General features: G+C 34.9%; 4 protein-coding genes across 4 annotated transcripts; 2 read left to right on the forward strand and 2 right to left on the reverse strand.

Moving 5' to 3' along the window:
- The first annotated feature begins 410 nt into the window (after positions 1-410).
- LOC145615568 (phragmoplastin DRP1C-like) lies at positions 411-10955 on the forward strand. The gene is made up of 16 exons (XM_081670642.1): positions 411-759; positions 872-935; positions 1031-1135; positions 1760-1861; positions 2551-2601; positions 2732-2793; positions 3666-3756; positions 3876-3940; positions 4036-4230; positions 4343-4462; positions 4547-4617; positions 6492-6717; positions 7324-7374; positions 9015-9246; positions 9381-9520; positions 10398-10955. Exons 1-16 carry the CDS (start codon positions 628-630, stop codon positions 10524-10526), a joined length of 1836 nt encoding a protein of 611 aa, XP_081526768.1. The 5' UTR covers positions 411-627; the 3' UTR covers positions 10527-10955.
- A 267-nt stretch (positions 10956-11222) lies between these two features.
- LOC145615296 (uncharacterized) lies at positions 11223-12529 on the reverse strand. Its single transcript, XM_081670360.1, has 2 exons — positions 12076-12529; positions 11223-11610 (listed from the first exon to the last, which is right to left on the reverse strand). The coding sequence occupies exons 1-2, from the start codon at positions 12439-12441 to the stop codon at positions 11419-11421; spliced, it is 558 nt and encodes a 185-aa protein (XP_081526486.1). The 5' UTR covers positions 12442-12529; the 3' UTR covers positions 11223-11418.
- A 3000-nt stretch (positions 12530-15529) lies between these two features.
- LOC145613932 (protein FAR-RED IMPAIRED RESPONSE 1-like) lies at positions 15530-16506 on the forward strand. The gene is made up of 2 exons (XM_081668966.1): positions 15530-15689; positions 15779-16506. Exons 1-2 carry the CDS (start codon positions 15530-15532, stop codon positions 16504-16506), a joined length of 888 nt encoding a protein of 295 aa, XP_081525092.1.
- Positions 16507-22319: 5813 nt separating this feature from the next.
- LOC145615492 (auxin-binding protein ABP19b-like) lies at positions 22320-23490 on the reverse strand. The gene has a single exon (XM_081670564.1). The coding sequence runs from the start codon at positions 23488-23490 to the stop codon at positions 22855-22857; it is 636 nt and encodes a 211-aa protein (XP_081526690.1). The 3' UTR covers positions 22320-22854.
- Between the last annotated feature and the right edge of the window lie 363 nt (positions 23491-23853).

Below are 23853 nucleotides of genomic sequence, written 5' to 3' on the forward strand. Positions count from 1 at the left end.
AATTATTTAATTTAATTAACTATTTTACTTAGATTTAACCGTATGGCTCTGATACCAAATTATCCCAGTTGCACTACTAAAACAGTTTCTAACCCTATAATAATACTATTGTCTTTATTAATAAAAGATTTTTCTTGAGCAATAACTGTATGCAAATAAAAGTACTACTGAAAAGAGCAAAACGACACTTTGATAACAAGATTGAAGGACCATATAACAGTATTTAACTTTTTATAACAAGCATAGACTTAAAATAATAGTATAAAAATAGCAAATTTTGATTTTCCTATACTTAGCGAATTTTTTTTTTCAACCGTAGGTATGGACATGTGTTGTCCCTACCTGGTAGCGGGCTGTACTTATTCCTCTACCAAATAACCCCCTACTTGGTTTTTCAAATATTTTGTCGTTCCTCCCCTGAGCTACAAACACATAGCAGTCGAGAAAGCAACTATATTCCTCCCATAATCGTGCTCGCGCTTTCTCTCTCTCTCCACCCTCATTGCGGATCTGCCCAAATCTCAGCACCAACTTTCATCACTATCTAAAACCCAGAAACACAACAACCCTATTTGATCCAATTCAAACACCATTTTCTAGATTTAGATCTTCATTACAAATTCAAAAATGGCGACAATGGAGAGCTTGATTGGATTGGTTAACAAAATCCAAAGAGCTTGTACTGTTCTTGGTGATCATGGCGGTGAAGGTCTTTCTCTTTGGGAAGCTCTTCCTTCTGTTGCTGTTGTCGGTGGTCAGGTCATTCATTCATTTAAACCTTTTTTTGAATTTCTGATTTATTTCATTTGAAATTGCATATGCGTTTGTTACAATGTTGAATTGAATTTGAAATATTTAAATGAAATTTCAGAGTTCTGGAAAATCATCGGTGTTGGAAAGTGTTGTAGGAAGAGATTTTCTTCCTCGTGGATCTGGTATTGTTTCGATTTTATTTCGTTTTGATGATGCCTAAAATTTGAGATCCGATTCATTGATTTGATTGGAATATGGTATTTTTTGATGTTGAAAGGGATCGTTACGCGGCGGCCGCTGGTGCTGCAATTGCACAAGACCGAGGGTGGATCTGATTATGCAGAATTTCTTCACGCACCGAAGAGGAAATATACCGATTTTGGTTCGTAATTTCTGCTTTTAATGCTGCATTGACTGTTGTAGTTTATGAAATGTTCTGCTGGTCATTATGTGATTAATTGAGCTATTGCCAACTCTACGTTGATCTCTGATTAATGATACATGAGCTTTAATCAGTTGAAAATTTTGTTGTATTTGATACTTAGTCTTGTTAATTCGTAAAGCTAATTGCTTTTGAACGAAACGTTTCTAAGGAAAATGCAAGTGTAGAGTCATTTAGGTTTATGTAAGGGTTTGAAGGTGATTTTTCTGGTGATATTAGTCATGTATAAGTAGATTACCGATTAAGCTGGTAATTGACTGACTCAATTATTATTTGGTTGAAAATGGTGAACTCTTCTGTTGGGAGCTGGTTTGAAACTGTTAAAACTCATTTCAGCATGATTAAGTATTTGTCCCTGTTTGAACTTTTACTTTACAGTCTATTCCTGTATTTTTTTTCATGATTCGTTGGCTTGGTAGATGTTGGAGGCTCTATGTTTTTGGCCATTTTCTTTTAGAGGAAGATTTCCTGCTGGTGGCTTTCTTATTGCTTACTTTTCATGACTATGCAATTTGTGAATATATACATATATTATATATTTATATTTTTCTTAATCTTATGCAGCTGCTGTCCGCAAAGAAATAGCTGACGAAACTGATCGTATAACTGGAAAAACAAAAGCAATTTCTAATATCCCAATTCACCTGAGCATCTACTCACCAAATGGTATGCATCTATACTGATGTTTATGCTTTATGGTTTCATTAAGACATGTATATTTTTGCGTTCCTTGCTTTGTAGTTTGGGGGTATATGTGACTGTCATAGCCACCTCCAGTAGTAGCCACCTGGGTAACAGACTTGTAGTCAATACTGCTGTACAATATCACCTGGTCTTTTTTCGATGATGCCTGTATTTTTATAGTTGTCCCTTTTCTTCATTCTCCTTGGACAACCAACTTTAATAACTTTTGCTGTTATTGTTTACTTTTTCCATTTTTCTTCTCTTTGGTTAGATTATTTAGCACCAAAGTTGTAACTTAGTAAACCTTCATTGTGTGCAAACATCAAATATTAGTTATATGTTGCCACTTTCATCAAATTATACAAATAATAGTTGATATTGGATATCAAACAGTTTTTCCTGAGTCGCTATCTTCTTGCTAGCCACAACATGTCTACCTGAAATTACATTTGGCTTATCACTTGAGCTCCAGCAGACACTATATTGTTTATAAACACTATTTGCGCAATGCTCTTATATTTGCACATTGGATATTGACATTTTCATTTTGAACGATAATAATAACGATAATAATTGGACAAGTTACAAAATTGTCTGCTTGATGCTTCTTGTATATTACAATTCATACTTAAAAGCTTCATTGCTTATACTTTTTCTTTTTCTTTTTACAGTTGTGAACTTGACACTTATAGATCTTCCTGGGCTGACAAAGGTTGCAGTAGGTAATTTTCTGACTAATTTTGTATAGCAATAATGAATGCAATTACATAATGGACATTGCACAAGTATAATCTGACACATTGACATTTTAGTAACCTTTTATACTCTTCTGTCTTATTTGGCCTACTGCAGAGGGACAACAAGAAAGTATTGTCCAAGACATTGAGAACATGGTTCGCAGTTATGTCGAGAAGGTACATGAACTACTCTTCTGTTTAAGTCTACTGTAATGTAGGAGCGAGAGGCAGTTTTATGGTCATTAATTTTTGGTTTCTTTTTAGGCTGTAGATCTCGTGTCAGGTCATGTTTGATTGATTCAGATGTTTCTTGAATCTTGATAGATAAAATAGGAATGCATGGTGTTGTTATTTTTGTTGGCTGTGTCAAAGAAGAGTGCCACCATGATAGTGGTTCAAATCCACTTCTAAGCTGGATCAAGTTACAAAAAAGATGTGAGAGTTAATTTCTAGTCTTTATCAGTTGGCAAATAACTTGATGAGCTCTATATGTACCATGATCACAGTTAACTAGGATCATTGAAGACTTTGATCTCCCTTTGGTGCTCATTTCCATGATTATGGTCTAAATGTGGGTCTTCTGCTTGTAGTTTTGTTGTTGACTGTTTGCTTTTTTGTTTAGGTCATTTCATTTGTGGGGGATTACGATTGGTGTTGTTTTTCATTTGTTGCTTGCTTGGTCTTTTCTGCCATAATTTTACAGCCAAAACTGCTCTATGTGGTTGGAAACAATGTTTTTTGTTTATTTTTTTTTTCTGACTCTCTTTTCATTGGTGAGGAGGGAAGGGTAGGGTTGAAGTGCTGGCTACCAAGTTGTAGCTGGGTGCCAAGTTTTAATTAAGCCCCCTGTGTGTCTAGTAGTTGTTGCATCACTTGCATGCAACAACATACCTTGCTGTTTACAGTTTAGGTTGCAGGGTGTAAACTATGGTTCTATGGAAATAGAAATGCAGGCTATCTCTTCAAGGATATGTTACATGTAGTTAGTCAAGTTTACATATAGAACAACCAATAGACATTTAACATGCCTATTTTTGATTTTCTTGTAGCCTAATTGCATTATCTTGGCTATTTCTCCTGCTAATCAAGATATAGCCACATCAGATGCTATAAAGTTGGCGAGAGAAGTTGATCCTTCAGGTAAGTTAGATGTCTTTTATGAGCTATTAGAGGACATTATATTAGTAATAATACTTTCCCAGAACCCTTTTTTTTGTTGGCCGATGTTTTATGTTATCAGCTATCTTTTGCATTTGCAGGTGAAAGGACATTTGGTGTCTTAACAAAACTTGATCTGATGGACCAAGGAACAAATGCTCTAGATGTATGTATCTTTCTGTGAACGATTAGGTGGTATTTTCAATTTATTTGTAAGAAAATAAAAAAAGTAACTCATGAACTCTTGCTCCATATACAAAGGTTCTTGAAGGAAGAGCATATAGGTTACAACATCCCTGGGTTGGTATAGTGAATCGTTCACAAGCTGATATCAACAAAAATGTCGACATAAATTTTGCTCGTAGGAAGGAGAGGGAGTACTTTGAGCATAGCCCAGAATATTCTCACTTGGCTCATAAAATGGGTTCTGAATATTTGGCAAAACTTTTATCTCAGGTTAGAATATAAAGCTTGTTTTATGCTCCATAATGTTTTCATAATCATGCTAATACCATTCCCAATTTTTATCAAACACTCATGAGGCTTAAATGTTGTTCTTTTCAATCAGCATTTGGAGGTTGTAATTAGACAGAAAATACCAAGTATTATTGCCCTTATCAATAAAACAATTGATGAAATCAATGCTGAATTGGACCGTATAGGCAGACCTATTGGATCAGATGGAGGGGTAAGTATTGAGTCCCACTATAGTTTTAAGCCCTTCTTTACGGTGGCACGATATAGAGTTAACCTTTTCACCAAAAATGTGCAGGCCCAGTTGTATACGATATTGGAAATGTGCCGTGCATTTGATAAAGTGTTCAAGGAGCATCTTGAGGGCGGGTAATTTTTGTTAATTCATTTCAAGTATTGGCTCACATAATGTTTTTTCTTTTGTTTATGTTTTTATTAATATATATTTTCTTTTATTCTTCCTCCCCCCTAGTTTCCTTACTACTTGTGTTTGTATAATTTGTGCCAGAGAGATATTCGTATTTTCAGAACATATCTTTTTAAATTTTGTGCCCAAATAGAAACTAACATATGGCAAGCCTCTTTGTAATATCCCAAATCTAGTGCTGAACCTCACCTTCCCTACTGATGAAGGTTCATCCTTTGCGAAATTGCAGAATGTTAGGAGAGGAGTTGAAGACATGTGTTTAACACTTTAACCAAATGCAAAATCACACTCATTTTACATGAATCATAGTTCAAACTACATCTATTGACATAAATTTGTCACTATTTAATAAATTGACACGAACTTGGTCACTAAAAACGATGGCATTGCACTTGCACCCACCAGAGTTGGCTCCACATGCTAGTAAAGCTAAATAACATTTTAAAATCAAACTATTATTAGACTTGCTAACTACCTGCAATACTTTACTTAAAAGTGCAAAATCAAATGGTTGCTCTTTTGGATTTCAGTGAGCAATTTTTACTTAATTTTGTAGATTGTAATTATTTTAATAATATTTTAATTAATTAAACATACTTTCGAAAATGTAAGACTGTATGACCCACTGTCTATAGCAACCAAGTTCACACCTATTTATTATGAGTGACAAATTAATGTCAATAGTTGTTGTTAGCCTCTATCTATGGCAATGAGTGTAATCTTGCCTTACATAATACCAGTTCCCTTTAATATGGTACAATCTTTGCCCCAATTTAACGTTTACCTTTACCATGAACATTGTGGCTCAGACTATTGGAGTCACATTGTTTTTGCTAGACTAGTGGATGGATGAAGCAATTTCAATTAATTAATTCAAAATTAGTTCTCACTTATAAAAGTTGAATGGTATGGAAGTATAAACTTCAGACTGTAGCTGAAATGTAATTTCGGTAGGCAATTCAACAAAATCCTACGTCAGAATAAAAGCTTCATTTTGATCTTATGCTCTGATAATTGAAGCTTTTCTATCATATCATTGGCACTTAGTATTAGGAATCTAGGAACAAGATCCTATCATATAATTATCTATTTTTTTAATTTTAACCCTTCTTCAGCTCTACATCCCTTTAACTATGAGCAATTCCTTGAGCTGTAACACTCCAATTTTCTTCAATTCTGATAGCGCATCGTAAATTCCACAGTTAAAATCAAGACTTGGGGTGCTTTAATTGATTTGACTTTATGTCATTGAGCCTTTTGACCTCATCAGCTATGATGTTTTGGCTAGTAAGTGGGTTTATGTATGATCTAGCTCCAATTTGAAAACATGCACGCTAGATATGTATAATGGAAATGATTGCATGTCATTATCCATAAGTACAAAAATATGTTGCTTGGACCAATATAAACAATAAACTGATAATATTATCATTCGAAATAGACTACATGTAATAGCTAAATGATAATAGCTTGCTTAATTTTCAACACAGCTATAAAGTTGTCTAGTGTCGTACAATTCACTTCATGCCATGCATGCAGGTCTGAGTAAAAAATACATGATACCAATAATAGGGTGCCAAGTTGCTGGATTGTATTATGCAAATGGGACATGTTTTACATGATGTTGGGAGACTATGTATATTTCTTTTATTAATTGTTCTTCTGACTCAATACTTGGACATTGCTGTTGGTATATTGATGGCTTTCTTATATGAAGTAATAGATAATTTAGACTATTTGTAGCTCGGAAATAAGAATAATTTGCACCTGAATATCTATCTTGGTTGCAAAAATCTAATGCACAATGTTATTTCAGGCGGCCTGGTGGTGATCGAATTTATTTGGTTTTTGACCACCAACTCCCAGCTGCTATGAAAAAACTCCCTCTTGATCGCCATCTCTCAACGTCAAATGTCCGGAAAGTTGTATCAGAAGCTGATGGGTACCAGCCCCATTTAATTGCCCCTGAACAAGGAATCAGAAGACTCATTGATGGATCACTTGGATACTTTAAAGGCCCTGCTGAGGCAACAGTTGATGCGGTAAAGTTCATTTTCCACATTTATATAGTATCTTGTTTATTACATGACATCATTATCCTACACTGGAAGTCAACATGCTAAAGTGAAGAGATGGCTTACCAAAGCATCAATCTGCAAAACTTCCAATTTCAGAAATTCAGAGTGTTTAATTGATTGTTTACTTTTAGAAGTGACTTATCTGACTCTCAGAAATCATCTTTTAAGTGACCAATGATTTGTAGTTGTAGCTTATTATCTTATCATACCCAGAGTAGCTGAATGAACTGATAAATAATTGGACAATAATGCAACTTTGGATCACAATGTACTGAATCAATTTTCCTAATAATCTGTCTTTTAGAACATTTTTTTCACGCTTTTGTGTTTTTAAATGCAATTTTAGTTGACCAATATAAATAGGAGGCAGCAGTTTTGGGTCAAGGTTATATGTTGGACCAATTTATACCATGGGTGGGAGCCATTGCATTGTTTCAAAAGTTCAATTTTCAAGTGTTGTACTTTTCGTAATTGTTAGAGATTACTAGCAAAGGGATACTTTCCTTCCTTGATTGTTTAATTCATTCTCTATACTATATTATTTAATTCATTAAGCTTTGTTTTTCACAGGTGCACCTGATTTTGAAAGAACTCGTCAGGAAGTCAATAGCTGCAACATTGGTGAGAAAATGAACATAAGCTAATACATCCACTCCCCCCACCCCTCCTCCACGACAAGTCTTTCTGCACCTGATTATGTACAGTATTTCTGCAAATAAGTCACACACGTATTCCACATCAGTTGTTGGTTTCCGAGTTATTACATCTCGCGATTCTTGCTTAGGGACGGGCAACCTTTCTCATGAAACTTTGACCATAGTTGCAACCCTTAGGATTGCTAAATTTAGAATATTCGTAAGCTTGAGTGTTCATCTACTCTTGCATTATTTTCGCTTAATGCCTGCAAATGGCAGCATCCTATTTCTTTCCTCCTTTCTTAACATTCTCTAGAATCAGAGTCCCTTAGAAGTTGCTACCTTCAGCTCAGACCCTTTTTTTGGATAATATTAAACCAATGACAAGTTTTGAAGTCAACAAGAGTCACATGCCTTATGTGTGTAGTAGAAGTGGAGAGTGAGACATCTATATTATGAAATCTCAATGGTAAGACATGCTACGACACCACATTTCAGTTCCTATCATGCAATGATTCTATCTTCAATAATCCCTTCACATTGAAAAAAATTATCTGGCAAGATTTGAATATTCTAAGCAGTGATCAATGTATATGCACTAATAATACATAATTGGTTTTTTTATTACATTTACAGCATGTTAAAGTCAGTGTGATGGAACAGATAGAAAGCAGTCATATATAAGAAGCTAACTTTGATTAATAAGCAAAATTAAGTGGTAGTGATCAGTGTATATGCACTAATAATACATCATTTTTTTTTTATTACGTTTGCGGCATGTTAATGTCTAGTATGAGGGAACAGATAGAAAGCAGTCACAAATTACAAGCTAACTTTGGTTATTAAGCACCAAGAAATGAAACTAAAGAAGCCAAAAACCCTATGTGCAAAATGAAGTGGTAGTGATAGTTGTATATGCACTAATAATGTCATTGGTTTTTATTACATTTATAGCATGTTAATGTCTAGTGTGAGGGAACAGATAGAAATCAGTCACAAATTAGAAGCTAACTTCGATTATGAAGCTCCAAGAAATGAAACTAAATAAGCCAAAACCCTTATGAGATAAATAAAGTGGTTGAGTAGCTTAGCCTCTAAGGTTTTACCACCTTGATGTAAGCTTACAACACAGCAGAATGGCTCACTGATTCATTAAACAATAGCTAATGAAATTTAGGAAACAAAGAATCGATTCTGATCTTATAGGACCTATTTTTTTGAAGATTATCCGTATCGAGCCACCAAGCTTTCAAGTATAGTATTAGGGAGAGAAATTAGTACAATAAAGGCATTGAGATTTTAGCTTGGGGCTGATCAGCACAAAACATCGCCATTAATTCGCTCAAGTAATATGGCAATTTTACTGCATATTATTCTCTTATGTTTGTTTTATAGAATTTATCAAGTAATGTCAAACCTTGGTGCTAAACATATTCAAGTATTTTAGCTTTGTAAATTGTAATTTTATTTTTCATTTTAATAAGTGAGAGAATTAGAAATGCCCCTTGCATCTCCAATCTCCATGCTTTTTAAATAGTAAAGGGATAAGGTTCCCATGAGTTACACATATATATTATACCAATACAAAAGGTTTCTCTGCTAATTTTGATGTTTTCCATCTCATAGGAGCTCAAGAGATTCCCATCACTTCAAAGTGATATAGCTGCAGCTGCTAATAACTCACTGGAAAGATTCCGTGATGAAAGTCGGAAAACTGTCGTGCGTCTAGTAGAGATGGAGTCCACATACCTAACAGTTGAATTTTTTAGGAAGCTTCAACTTGAACCAGAGAAGAATACTGGAAACCAACCAGCTTCAAATTCTGATCGTTACACTGATAATCACCTTAGAAGAATTGGTAAGTTCATTTATGCTTCAATTGTTGATCTCTGTAGTCAAATTTTCTGCTCATATCACTTCATGTTGCCATAAGCTTTCATTTCTTATCACAATTATGCTAAAGCTGGAAAATTTATCTGCTTTCCTTTCCAGGATCAAATGTCACAGCATATGTCGGTATGGTTTGTGACACATTGAAAAATTCTATTCCAAAGGCAGTTGTACATTGCCAAGTCCGAGAGGCTAAAAGAGCACTTCTAAACAACTTCTATGTTCAAATTGGGAAAAGAGAGGTAAATTCTGTATTGGTTTGACATTGCCTTATCTATTTGCTCCTGTAGAGCTCCTCTGCACTGTTAGTGGTTCCAATTATGAACTTTTTGTATAGTAGTTATAGTAATTTCTCATAAAGAGCTAGGATAAATTGCATCAGTTACTTAATGAACTAACCCACCTCCTTTTCCCTAAGTAATATCTTTTCAATTGTCCTCTATCTTCTCAACTGTCTTAATTTTATCCAGTGAATTACTGAAGTTATTCCATAAAAAAATATGCTTATTCTCTACCAAGTACCACTCTTGGAGAAGTCCAAATGTCAGCAGCCGTATCTTTAAGAGACCTTATCATTAAGACTTCTTCAAGTTAACTGGTAGATTATTTCCTGAGGAAAGTAAAGTAGCACAAGAGAATATTTCTGGAACTAATGTAGTACTAACATCTTTATTAGCAGCATAAAAAGAAAGAAGACTTGACATTCTTAAAATCAATGAAGCAACACAAAGAGCATTTTCTGGTGTACAGATGAGCACTCTATGTAGTTAGCATCTTATTAGTCAGAAAACAAACTGAAATCGGCTAAATTTTGGATAATTTAAGTGTTCTCTTAGCATTTTCTGACTATTTTACTATGCATGGTTGTACAGAAGACATAAATTATGATTCTTTTTTACTCTCTTTTTTAAATAATTTCCCAGCTCTTTGTTTGCAAGAATGCATTTGCTTACTTTAACTTAATCCTTCTGTACGGATGCTTGTAATGGAAAATTGGTAATGAGATATGTATTAGAAATAGGAGTTGTGTGTGTGTGTTTGTGCATGGTTTCCTTTCAGAAAGTTGTTGAATAGAATATTTTTCTTGGTTTGTAATACTTGCGGTTCATCAATATGCAGAAAGATCAGCTTAGTGCCATGTTGGATGAAGATCCTGCATTAATGTCCAGAAGAGAATCGCTATCAAAGAGGCTTCAACTCTACAAGTCAGCAAGGGATGATATTGATTCTGTGGCATGGAACAGATGAAGACTCACGCATGATTGAGTCTTTCAAGTTTTCACTGTCCGTTGTAAACGAATGATGCAGTAGTGAAAGGTAAAAGGCCCCTCTTACAAGCTACGTATGATTGATTATTTAATTCACACCTACACATACATCCCTGACGCAATTCATGAGATTCTTGAGAACATTACTTCTCTATTGTGCACCAATTTTGAGATATAGGATGTAGGTGATTTAAAATGTTCTCCTAGGAGATATCAATGTGTTTCTTACACACTACCAATATGGCTTTGGTCCTTTGTTATTGTAATTCTTTTGTGAAAAACACAATGGCTCTGTCAGATATCTGATATATTATCTAAAAATCAGGGAGTATACTTGTAAATTTTGTGTTTTGCTGCATTTTTTACACGATAAGAGCATATTGAGTAATGAATTTGTGTAGTAATATAATTCGGCTGGTAACATACTTTTGGTGATTGATAACTTGAGGTTCGATCCGACTCACCCAACTCAAGACCAGTCATTTCTGTTACTCGTACTACTAATTGTTGACAGAAATCAGTCTTGTAACAACAAATGCAATATTTGTTGATAAAATTACTACCTGCAACATTGTTAATAAAATTACTGCATGATACTTGAAATTGATCCACTTTTTATTTGCGTTTAAGAAAGTCATGGATAAAAACTATCCTGCTAGGTTGAAACATCTTGTCATATCACTAATTCAAATAATATTGTTAATATGACAATAAATTCCGAACAAAGAGAGCATTCATACGTATCTCTTTGAAATTTTATTCATGTAATAGCTAGATTTACAGGGCATTACTAAAGAGAACTAGAAATCTCAAAAAGAAAAGATCTAGATGTGAATCAAATCATGGGATACACTAATTGAAGAATAATGAGTTTATTCATTGGTATTAGTAGAAGCAAAACGACTTTTAAATGTCTCCCATGCCAAACCTTTCTCTATGTATTCAATATTGTTGGGGTTGAAAGGACCCTTAATCCTGTCTATTAACATTATTCTCGCTCTTTCTGGAAGAACACTTTTTGATAGATCTGGGGATGTCCCATAGCTCAAGCATGAAGAAAATCCCTGCAATCAATAGTCAAGCTCAGTTGAAACGTGCATTTTGATCAATAAACAATTCTTTCCATCTAAAATTAATAATCATGTTTTCCATATTATAATGTTTGAAATTGAAATAGCAACATTTTCTTAGGAATAATAAAAAAATAAACTAATTGGTTGATTTACAAGCATTTTAGGCGGTGAATTAAATTATTTTATATTATACTAATATTGGCAATATTGCTGATGTGGTGTTATTTGCCGAATCAACTTATCATCTTATTTGTTATTACGTAGTAAAGATTCCTATTTATTCTTTTAAACACTCTTTTTTGAGTGATATGCGAGTTGAATAGATGATGTTGCTGTGACAAAATTAACTTCCATGGGAATGTATGAAATTTGAAAAGTCTATAACGAATTGATGGAATAATGTGACAACTAATTTTAAAGAAGTTGAGATGTGAGAACTATGAATAATGTTGTCACCTTAAAGATGAGAACTTCTACTTGTTGATCATCAACCATAGCTGTCACAAGCAGAGCTTCTCCTCTGGCTGACTGACTATACATTTCCAGCATTGCTATTTCTTCATTGTAACCATAACTTTCATCATCTTCTTCGTCGTATCTTACTCTTCTCCTTGCATTGCAACATAATGTATTACTAGTTGGGGTGCTTGTGTTATGGTCGGATTTGAATTTGTAGAATGATAAATTGCAGATCAAGTTTCGATAAGAAGAATCGATGTTCTTGTATCCATGTAAATGGTTTGAATTGGATAGTGATGAATAAACTGCAGGCCTTAAATTGTTAATGCTATTCAGCAACATTGGACAATTTAGTTTTTGCATTAGCAAATTAGATATGTGGCTATCAACTAATGTATTTTTGTCTCAAGCTTAAAGATAAGGTTTTTATAAGACTGTCTTTTGCATATTATCTCTACTTGTCTTGTTATCTTTGATGGAATGTCGTACTTCGGATTCATATACTTTCTTTCGAGCCGGTCCCATTGATATCTTATATCAACAAGTTTCGTTTATATAATGGCATTTTTGAAAATATAAGTCTTGCCTTTATTAAATATTGTTTGTTAAATAAGAAGGCTGACTAGGACATCGTATTATTTCAATTTGTAACCTGTTATGCTAAAGCACTCAATAAACGTTGGATGTAATGACGTTAGTGTATAGTGTTACTTCCCAAAGAAAGCTGAAGAGAGAAAAATCAAATGGTAGAGAGAGAAGTCAGTGAAGAACCAAGGTAATGGCAAAAGTTCCAGGTAGATCTGGTTCCAAATTGGATTCTTCATAGCATTTCGTAAGTTAATTGTATAGTGTCTGCTAAATGAAAGCTAAAGAGAGAAACCAAAGGATAGAGAGAAGATAGTGAAGAACGAAATTAATGGCGACATTCCTTATTGTCTAATTTTTGAAATCGAGTACTCCCAGCTCAATTTAATTTCTTTCCAGCCCGAATCTTAGGTATGCCGTTCGATTCTTACTTTTAATTGTCGTGAATTCGATGTTGATTGATTGTTGTGAAATTGTCAATTGTTTTGCTGATTGATCGTTGAAAAAATCTCGATTGTTTTGTTGATTGATTGTTGTGAATTCTCAATTGTTTTCGTGATTGATTGTTGTGAATTTCTCAATTGTATTGTTGATTGATTGTTGTGAAAATCTCAATTGTTTTGTTGATTGATTGTTTAAAAACAAGTATATGCTATTGTTGTTCTGTTAGGTTTTTATTGAAATTGTTTAACTCGTATTTTTTAAGTTGGTTTTGATGGTCTAACTGATCCTTACCAGTAAACTCACTAGTGGATCCCATTTTGATTTTGTACACAATTATCCCGAGATTATTGTTTTGTATTATTAACCATTAAAGTTCATTGTAATGGGTGTTATTTTCTTAGAAAATCGACTAAATTGAGTTAACATATAGTTCTGCTGGAATGCACTGTGTTTCTAAGAATATTGATGAAATACAAGATAATGTTGAAGGACTTGGTTAGTATTTGATACATTTACACTTCTTTGTTATGTTGTTGTTATCAATGTTTGCTATCTGACCAGTTATTACTTAAAGGGAGGTATATTCTACATGTTATTGATCGATGGTGAAATGGTAGGTCGTTGGGCTACCTTCCCCAAATGGTCAAACAAAATTTATACACTCAACTAACCCCTATACAAGTATAGTAGCAAGTTAAGGGTCGAACCCAAAGGAATAGTGATTGAAAGTCTATTGTCTTATGCTAAGCTATTCCGAAGTCGAAAGTGGGGTTATAAGCTAAAACTAGAGCTAATGACAACAAATAAACTTCTAGAAAATCAAGATGATAAACACTAGGGCTAGGATCCACATGCATTCGTAATGGAGATGGTTAATTGGGAGGTCAAATCAACTAAGTCAATCAATGTGAGGGAAAATCAATCATGCAACCAAAAGAGCATATCAAACTATTCTCCTAGAGGTCTAACTAGCGTCAACTACGATAAACTCTAGCTAGGAAACATCACAAGACACCTCAATCGTGTAAATGCAAGTCACAAATCAATGGTCCGTATCAATGTGAACTTACAATGCAATCTAGTGCAACAATCAAAGTTGGCCAATCTTCAATTAATCACACACATGCACATGATTCATCAACCAAGTTTAATCACATCATCAACTCCATCAATTATCCCCAATTAACACTAATCCATTACTCATACATGCTTCACCATTACCCTAGCAAGTAAACTACTCACTAATCATAGTAATTAAGATTAAAACACAACTAATCAACAATTTCATCATGATTATAATAGAAATCTAAAATCAATACAAAAATCAATGAAACTTCATTCAAACTTCAATCAAACATCAAACAATCAACAATCAACAATCATATGAAAAACAAATGAAATCAACTAAAATCAAACTTATATTTAAATCAAAGATGAGTAATACTTACAAAACTTGATCAAAGATCAATTGCAATGAAGAAATCTTGAATCATCAACAATACACCATGAATTTCTCTCTCTTCAAACTAGAGTTTCTCTCTCTACAAAATATGATCAAGCTCTAATTCTCTCTCTAAAGTTCTAATAAAAAATCTATCAAATGAAAATCTAATCAAATCTATCTAAAAATAGAAGGAAACTACTATATATACAAGGGAGAAGTCGGTTATGACGTCCAAAAATAGACCCACGCCGGTGCGGCCGCACATAGAAGAGAAGAGGAGGCGCACGAGCACAAACCCAGGGGGGTGCGCCCGCACGCACCTCCTGTGCGGCCGCACGCGCCACCTGTGCGGCCGCACAGACCCCCTGTGCGCCCGCACCTAAATGGGTCTCTTCCTTCCCCTTCTTCAACCTTGATCATCCTTGTGCACACAACTTGGTGATGGTGATGAACATCAAAGTAGGCAGCAAGTATAAGGGCATTTTGGTGGGTTTGAGGCATGGATGATGCCCCCACCGCATGCGTGCACCGGTCTTGAAACTTGCCCTTCGAGTTCCTCTTGACTTGAAGCTCAAAATGCTAGCACAAGGCATCAAATGCAATGATAAATGTTGGAGGGAAGCTCGGAAATCTTTGGATGATCAATCATAACCTAAAAACAAATGAAAACAAACAAGTAATAGAGAAAAACAACGAATAAACAAGTAAATGTACAAAATAAAGAAACTAACTACGAAAAGCACAAAGTAAAGAAATAAAGAGCAAAACTAAGAAAAACTAAGGAAAAGAGCTATAAAATGAAATAGAATTCATCCAAAAAGAGATCAAATGAAATGTCACTCATCAGTTATGATTGAATTTCATTTGAAGTTGATTTACATGTTTAGTAATGTTGCTTAACTGTGCTTGATGTTGTGTTATATTTCATATCTTCATAATATACAAGTAATATTGACTCCAAATCTGGGAGTCAGAACAATGGAAGAACATATACTGTGTCCAGATGATACCATGCATGAGCTTCGTATTTCTGTACAAACTTTGGATCAAAGTCTTGTTAATGAAACTCCTCAGTATACTGATACAGAAGGGCTATCCTTAAATTTCCTGACACCTTCTGTCCAGCCATCTGTTGCTAGTAAGGATGCCATTACATTAACATCTCCTGTTAAGACTAGATAGTGGAGACTATTGTGTCCACTAATAAGGTCAGTGTGTATACCACAGTTGAACCACCTAGAGAAGGTGTGGTGTTTAAGCGGTGGGAGGATTTTGAAATGTACTACAAAGAGTATGCTGAACAGCATGGGTTTGGAGTATGTCGACAAGCAGGATCTTTCTCTAAGGGAAAGGAGAGAAGGGCCATAACTTGGAGATGTGAGTGTTGGGGCCACCTTGATATGAGGGCAAGGTGGGAAGCCAAGAAAAGGGCTAAAGCCATGGATGTTTCTAATACTACCATAGTAAATGGTGAAATTGAGCAGAATGAGTTAACTCGACGGAGAAGGACATCCAAGAAGTGTGAATGTTTTGCTAGAATATATGCCAGTGTCAATTATGATGGTGAGTGGGTGTTGAGGACTGTGGAACTTAATCATGTCCACAAGTTAGACCCTAGTGGGTCAAAATTGGTTAAGGAATATCGAATGAAGAATTACACCTCCACTGTGAAGAAGAAGCTAATGGACTATTATGAAGAAGGTGTGCCTGTTACCCAAATCCATAGTTGTATGGGTGCTAAGAAGGGTGGAGATGACAATCTGCTTACGGTAAAAGACCTTCAACATGAAGTCTATAAGGAAAGGCGATTGAAAATGCAAGGCAGTGATGCTGCAGCAATGATGGCTTACTTTGATCGAATGCAAGCTGACAACCAGAACTTCTTTCATGCATATCGCCTTGACGAAGAGGGCCGCCTAACGGATGTGCTATGGATTGATTCTAAAATCACATAAACCATATGGCTGGGAAGATTAACATTGATACAGAGTGGTAAAGTGAAACCTGATCATCATGTCCTTCTGTGTCCCTTGCTAGTAGTGGATGTGGTTCTCCATATGCCACATCCAAACTCTGCATACAAGAGCAGAAAATTACATTATTTTAATCAAATACTATAAACAATGTAAACTGGCCAAACTCAATTAATATGGAGATATTGACACTTACACCTAATACCCTAAAGTCGCCACCATCGTGCATGCGGTCCTCCTTAATAGCACTTCTAATCTCGTTCATATTCCAAACTTCTATCCTTCTGAAGACGCCCCATTGGACCGGTTGCCTATCAAGATACAAAACCTACACAGTGGTACATTAAAGGTATAAGGAACTGTCGAACTAAACCCCAAGAACAACACCCAAAATAAGAAATAAACGTGACAAAGTTTGTATACAACAGTAAATATAAGACATCCTTCGCGCCCACTAGCATAACCACTACCGTAAAACCTATGTGCAAAAGTAGCTACACTATCTATAAGCTTCTTCAGCACAAGACTGCACCAGTCGTACTCAACATCTTATAGGGCACATTAACGCTGGAACAAGTTTTGAGGCCAATCTAGATGACTGTGGTGGACACAACTAACAACACCTCCAATGACAGTAACAAGAAAAGCATCTTAAACTCATCCTCCTCGTGTTCTTCCCAATGGCTCTCTACCCTCTCCATCAATTTCCTATATAGTAGGATGTCCTTAGATTTATACTGTCGGCCGGTTTTGTTTGATTTACTATACCATGTTTTTCCGTACCTACCCATAATTATAATTTCATTAATCTTCACTATACTATCCTCCGTTATAGATTTGTAACATGGAACAATCTTCCCTCTATTGGGAATACCTAAAACCAAGTGTACTTGATTTTTTGAAAGAGCAAACAACCTCCCATTTGCATTTCTTAATGTATAGTTCAAAGGATCACTACGAGTCATTAGCTAATAAGACAACTACCTTGGGAGGTGCATATCTCCTGCGAAATGTAACAGCCCTCCAAACCCCATCTCCATGACCCAACGATTTCTATGCTCATCAAAAGTTTGACAAATTCTTCCAAAAGTTTCAATACGACAAGTAGTATTGGGAGGCTGCAGAAAGATAAACAAACAAAATCAAATACAACAAAAACATTAGGTTATATAAGATAACCTAGTAAAAAGAAACTTTTATCACATAATATCTCACTCGACATCTAGCTTCATATCTGTAGATACCCATTTGTGTCTCCCCAAAACCAAACCCGGTGATGAATACCTTTTGCGTCGAACCATAATCGAATGAAGTGAAAGTGTGAAAAGTCAAGTGTTGCGGTTAGTTTTTATTAAAAATCTTTCTTTCTGTTTTCGAAAACCACTCTATTTTATGAAAACGTCCAATCCAGTTTAGTTTGGTCCATGATAAGGGTCCAATAATAGTGTAGGTTTGAAAAGACCTTTCCAACGATATATTATAAGCCCAATTCCGATGAATAATGAGGAAGTTATGGCCAAAATACTAAACTGGGCCCAAACCGGATTTTACCTACGACCCAATGATCATGAGGAGGGTCCAAAGGTTTAATCCTATTCATAAACTAATTAGGATTGATTAGAATCTTCTATAAGTTTCTAAATATCTTAATTATCCTTTTTTGAAAAGATAAGATCATAGAGTTTGAATTTGAATAAAACTTTCCTTTTTTAAAGTCCTAATTCTATTCGAATTTAAACATGTTCAAAGACAGTCAGATATTAGTTTCGTACCTCATATTTTTTTTCCAAATTTTATATGGTTGGATAGATCTTGAAATTATCTTTCCAATGATATATTATAATATTAATTCCGAGTTATAACGAAAAAGATATGAAAGGAATACGAAACTCTATCCAAAACTAACACCCTTCCACTATTTCGGCCATATCATTTTATCTACAAAAGATTTTAATCTGATTCCAATTTCATTGGAAATTAGACTTCAAGAGCTTTCTAAAGACATATTATATGACTTATTTGGACTTCTGGATCAAAAGATATGATAAAAAACAAAATCCGCAAAAACTGTCTTTGTCGCCAAACGACAAGTCTGTCGCCTGGCGACAGACCCTATCGCCTAGCGACAAGATGAATTTATGGCGACAAGGTCGGTTTGTTGGCGACAGCGTGAGTTTTATTCCTTATCAAATTCTATGCTTTTTCGGACTATTTTCTTATACATAGGGTCCCGAACCTCTGTTTTTATTCATCAACAATCAATTCATAATCACCTAATTCTCTCTATTCTCTCTTGAGCAATATAGCTTATTCTTTCCCTCTTGTTTTTCTAAAACCAACCGTTTAAACACAATACCGCATTCACAAGATTTTGAAACACCTAGCCAAGTTCGAAGTTGCCTTCGCCCTAGACGTGAAAGGTTTAATATTTTCTGAGGGTTTGGTCCCAAATCCAGTCTAAACTTTTTAACTCTTTCTTTTAATTATTTAATTTAATTCTTTATTCTTTATTATTTCCATTGAAGTTTACTAACTCGTGTATTTTGTTATTAGAAAGAGGTACGAGGCATCAAAGTATGTAATCCTATTGGTTTATTCTTGTAGAAAGCATGTTTATTATTGTTTAATATTCCTAGTATCATGTTAGGATGTATTTATTGCTTTCTAGTATCATGTTTAGGGTGCCTTTACTATTTCTAATATTATAATATCATGTTAACATGTTAGTACCATGTTAGGTTTAAAGCTTTGATCTTTATTGCTTAGTGACATGCTAGGATTTGTTATTAATCTTGTTAGTATCATGCCTAGGATCTTGCTATTATATTTAAGCTTTATTATCATGATTTTAATTATATTATTTTTATGATTATTATTATTATTTATTATTATGATTATGTTGCTTGATATTATTTATATTATTGTTATTGCTTGATCACATCTTTTATGCTTGTTTAAAGGGAATTTGTACTTGAAATCACGCTTAATAAGATAATTAATAATTTGGTTTAAGCTAATATGATTTTAATTCAATTGATCGCCAATAATAGCTTTATTTGTGCATTAATATTCAACCAACATAGATTAAACAGGTTTAGGGCTAAACCTATTGTTTGCATGTTAGTCAGAAAGCGCACATGAATACGAGCAGAACAAAGTAGATGCCTATTTTATAGGGCAGGTTCTTTCTTTTGTAGATTGGATTCGTACCCTCATCCCCGAATCCTATTTGGTTCAAGACCTTATGGAGTAGACGATCTCCTGGATCGTTTTGGGTTTACAAGTTCCTAAAACTTGTTGGCGACTCTTTTTCTCTCTTTTCTTTCCCTTTGGACGCCACCATACTTAAATGTATGATCACAGTGGGGTTCAAGCTTGGGGTTATAATGCTTGAAATATTCCCTACAATCTCGTCTCTTTAAGACCTCGCCTTTTGCTTTAACTTGGCCACCAATCGTCAACAAGTCATCCTACAAAAACACCTTTCAATGAATAGGATGCCTTAGTACATACAACAATATATGTACCTTAAAAATGTTGGCATATAGAGTCTTCATAAGTGGGTTCTTGTGTTGCCCAATTGCCTAATACAGAAGAATTATCATGTATCATCAATTGGCAATCATTACCAAGTACATTTACAATACCAAAATCAAAGTTAATACCTTCTCAATACAACCTACTAGGCTTGCAGTCGATTTTCGCTTTAAACAATTTCTTGCTTCAACACCTCTTTTCTACAAATACCATTCTCAAGGTTAATTAAAAGGCATTGAAATGAACATATATACACCTTTTGACCAATTTCAATACCGCACTTTGAAAAATTTCCATCAACACTATGTACTAAGAACTTCATACAATGTTCAACAGCTTTATAAGTGGCACAATGCAGCCAAATTCAATTACATATTCCAGCTTAAATCATCACACCTTTATACAATGATCAACAACTTAATTAGTCACACAATGTAGCCGAAGTTAAATACATATTCCGACTTAAATCATGACACCTTTTTCCTACCAATTAGAAGGCACTGAACAACATCGAATACACACCTTTGCACATGAACAATTGCAATGGACACTACCAAAATTGATACAAATTTCCAAACATGTAATAAGTCAAGCCTGTGTGCCGAATTCAGCTTTCAACTTAAAATCAAATAGCTACAGCTTAAATAGTAACAAATTAGCAAAAAATCACCGCACTAATACACCAAATCACAGAAATATTTAACAATAAAGATAAAACTATACCTCAAATCGACACAACTAAGGGGTTTCACCGCAATTATACATCCAAATGAAAAATTCGATTAAGAAAATCAATGCGAAATACAACAACGCAATAATGAACAACATATTTTCAGCACAGTGCTTCAAAACGGTTCTGTCGTCAACTACGCCCTCCACATTTTGACTCTTGCTGTCCTCGAATTCTCCAATCTTCATCGGAGAATGGGTTACTGGACCACTTTCAATACAATATATGACCGCCTTCTCAAACAATTACACACAGCGAGTTCGTAACTGAACCATTAATGTTCAAAGTGCAGAAGATCGAGTGAGAAACCCATTAAAGTCCAAACGCACATTCAAGGGTTTGGAAGAAGATAAAGGCGTTAACGTTGTTAGAAATTGTCGTTAACGTCCGCATTTCCCAGAACGGAGTCCATCAAACGAGGATCTGTTGTATCAGCATCCTATTCCACATTTGCCCTTCATATAATATATGAAATGACAACGCCGCCCCTATATCAACAAGTTTGGTTGATATAGGATATCAACTTAGATTGTGCCCGATCTAACACTCATCATGGTTTAATTAGGTTTGACAAAAAAAAAAAAATTAGGTTTGACAAAAAATGTTTACTAGGTTTCCCTTAAAATGTTTAAAAATGCTATGCGAATGGTTTAATGGTTTTCCTTTAAAAACAATATGATGGTAATTTTATATATTTAGTGGTCGAATTAGAGGCAGATCTTAGTTGGGATGGTCAGCTCCCTAAGGTTTTTCCTTTTGGTAATAAGTAATACAAATAAGCATATAAAGAAAATATTGGCATAATGGTCTAGTGTTGTTATTTTTGAATAGTAAAAATACATTCAAAAGTAGCATGAGTTTGAATTAAATCAGGGTAGTATGAGTTAGAACTTGTCATCGCTTGAGAGTAGAGGGGGAACGTAGACCTACTCCCAAACATTTTATAGCTAGTGGGGCTTGAAGTTGTGACCTCAAAGTCACAAGGCGAGTTCTCCGCCAACTCCACCAAACTTTGCTTGGTAAAGAAAAATCGCCCTATAGTATATGCATACAAGTAATGACTTATGTACGAGGACTTTGCAATATGATTAGTGGCACTAGAGTAGACATGGCTATCTTGACCCGAACCGAATGACCAGAACCGCGATCTGAAATGACCCGAAAATGACCTGAACCTGAACTTACCTGACCCGACCTAAATTCGACCCAAAATAGAGTTGACCCGAATGTGACCCGATGCTCGAAATGACGCAACCCGAATGACCCGAAATTGACCCAAAACCCGAACTTGACCCGACCCGAAGTGAACTGAAACCCGAAGTGGTCCAACCCGATTTTTACACGAATTAATTGACCCGAATCGACCCAACCCGAAATGACCCGATTCCTAAGTAAATAGGGTGAAATGGTGAATTACATAGTTTAGGGCTTCTTTCATTCCTAATTAATAAGTACTCAATACTCATGCCTTTTTTTTTTTTTTAAAAAAAAAAAAAAAAAGAGATTTTACTTAATTTTTCCAACTTTTTTTTAAAGTGAATTTATTTGGTGACTCGACACAAACTTGACCCGACCCGAATTGACTCGACCTAAAATTAACCTGACTAAAAAGTTGGTCCTAAAAATTGACTCGGCAGAAACTGACACGACCCGAACTTGACCCAAAGTGCTCACCTGAATTTGACTCGAAACTCGAATAGACCCGACCCGACCCGGATGTTTGTTGACTCGAAATTGACCAGATCCGAACCCGACTCGAATGACCTGTTTGCCATATCACAACCATTAGTAAGTCGAGATGTTAATTCGGATGTTCGGATCGAGTCTGATGAGACCGGGTCGGGTTGGTTTATGAAGTTGAGTCATATATAAAAAGATGTGGTATAATGGTTAAATGCCGCACATACTTTGAAACAATAATAATAATAAAAAAAAATAAGAATAAGTGATGTAAAAAAAAAAAAAGAAAAAGAAAAAAGAGGCTATATGTTTTTATAAATTACAACCATTGAAGCATCCATCACATAAAACAGTTTATTACATATATAAAACGTGAAAACAGATCAATTATTAGTGCCACCAAAGATTTTCTTGAGTTTCTTCACTTGTGCCTGATCTATCAAAGTAATCTTCTGAACCAATTCTGAGGGAAGACTACTTTGGAACAATGCACCATAAACAAATTGGACACCAGGATTTTCACTAGGGAAAGTTGCATATGCAAGCACCCGCGTTGATCCTACATTAACTTGGAAATGAAGTAATATCGGAGGAATAATCATCATTTCCCCTTTATTCAATGTTTTATAAAACACTGTGTTATTTGTGTCAATGAACCCAGCAATGATCGTTCCTTCGATAACAATGAGTAGCTCAGACACGCGATGTGTGTGGATTGGTACGGCTCCACCAACATCTAAGTCCGCTCGTACCATTGAAATGCCCATACCATTCAACCCTGGAAATTGAGAGGCAAGTGCTGTACTTGCACCCGATTTGAAAGGGTTTGATGTGTTACCTGCAACATTCAGATCGGAATAAACAAAATCATCTACCGTGACTTTTGTAGGATCCTTACAAGAATACCCCGTTGTTCCATAAGGTAAGCTTAAATCTCCAACACAATAGTCGAAAGCAATAATGTTAGCAGAACATAGAGATGTTAGAAGAGAAATTACGAAAAGAATACGAATGATCATCTTCTAATAACCAATTAAACCTTGTTGGTTGTATATTAGTAATGCTAACAAATTAGGGTGTTCTATATCTTTTGTAGTATTTCTTTTTTATGTATAAGATGTGTAGATGGTCAGTAAGTTGTTAAATACTAAGAGATTATTTTTGAAACAAAATACTAAGAGATTGGTTGACTTTATTTTGTCTTATTAATGTAATTATTGATGTCATTCATGATAACACGAAAGAATCAAGTCATTAAGAAGTGATAATTGTTGATCGATGATGTGGTAATTTAACCTAATTTCTTTGTTTTCTCGACAGTAGCTAGTTATTGCATATTTATATAGCTCTAAACATGATTTACGTTATTGCCTGCATAAGTC

This window comes from Chenopodium album, chromosome 25, assembly GCF_948465745.1.
Source record: "Chenopodium album chromosome 25, dcCheAlbu1.1, whole genome shotgun sequence".
Taxonomy (NCBI): domain Eukaryota; kingdom Viridiplantae; phylum Streptophyta; class Magnoliopsida; order Caryophyllales; family Amaranthaceae; genus Chenopodium; species Chenopodium album.

Coding starts and splice junctions, on each gene's coding strand:
- LOC145615568 (XM_081670642.1), top strand. CDS start 628: ATGGCGACAATGGAGAGCTTGATTGGATTGGTTAACAAAATCCAAAGA. Junction 1,136..1,759: donor GAGGAAATATACCGATTTTG/GTTCGTAATTTC, acceptor AATCTTATGCAG/CTGCTGTCCGCAAAGAAATA. Junction 9,247..9,380: donor TAATCACCTTAGAAGAATTG/GTAAGTTCATTT, acceptor TTTCCTTTCCAG/GATCAAATGTCACAGCATAT.
- LOC145613932 (XM_081668966.1), top strand. CDS start 15,530: ATGGAAGAACATATACTGTGTCCAGATGATACCATGCATGAGCTTCGT. Junction 15,690..15,778: donor TGTCCAGCCATCTGTTGCTA/GTAAGGATGCCA, acceptor TGTATACCACAG/TTGAACCACCTAGAGAAGGT.
- LOC145615296 (XM_081670360.1), bottom strand. CDS start 12,441: ATGCAAAAACTAAATTGTCCAATGTTGCTGAATAGCATTAACAATTTA. Junction 11,611..12,075: donor TAGAAGTTCTCATCTTTAAG/GTGACAACATTA, acceptor TATTGATTGCAG/GGATTTTCTTCATGCTTGAG.
- LOC145615492 (XM_081670564.1), bottom strand. CDS start 23,490: ATGATCATTCGTATTCTTTTCGTAATTTCTCTTCTAACATCTCTATGT.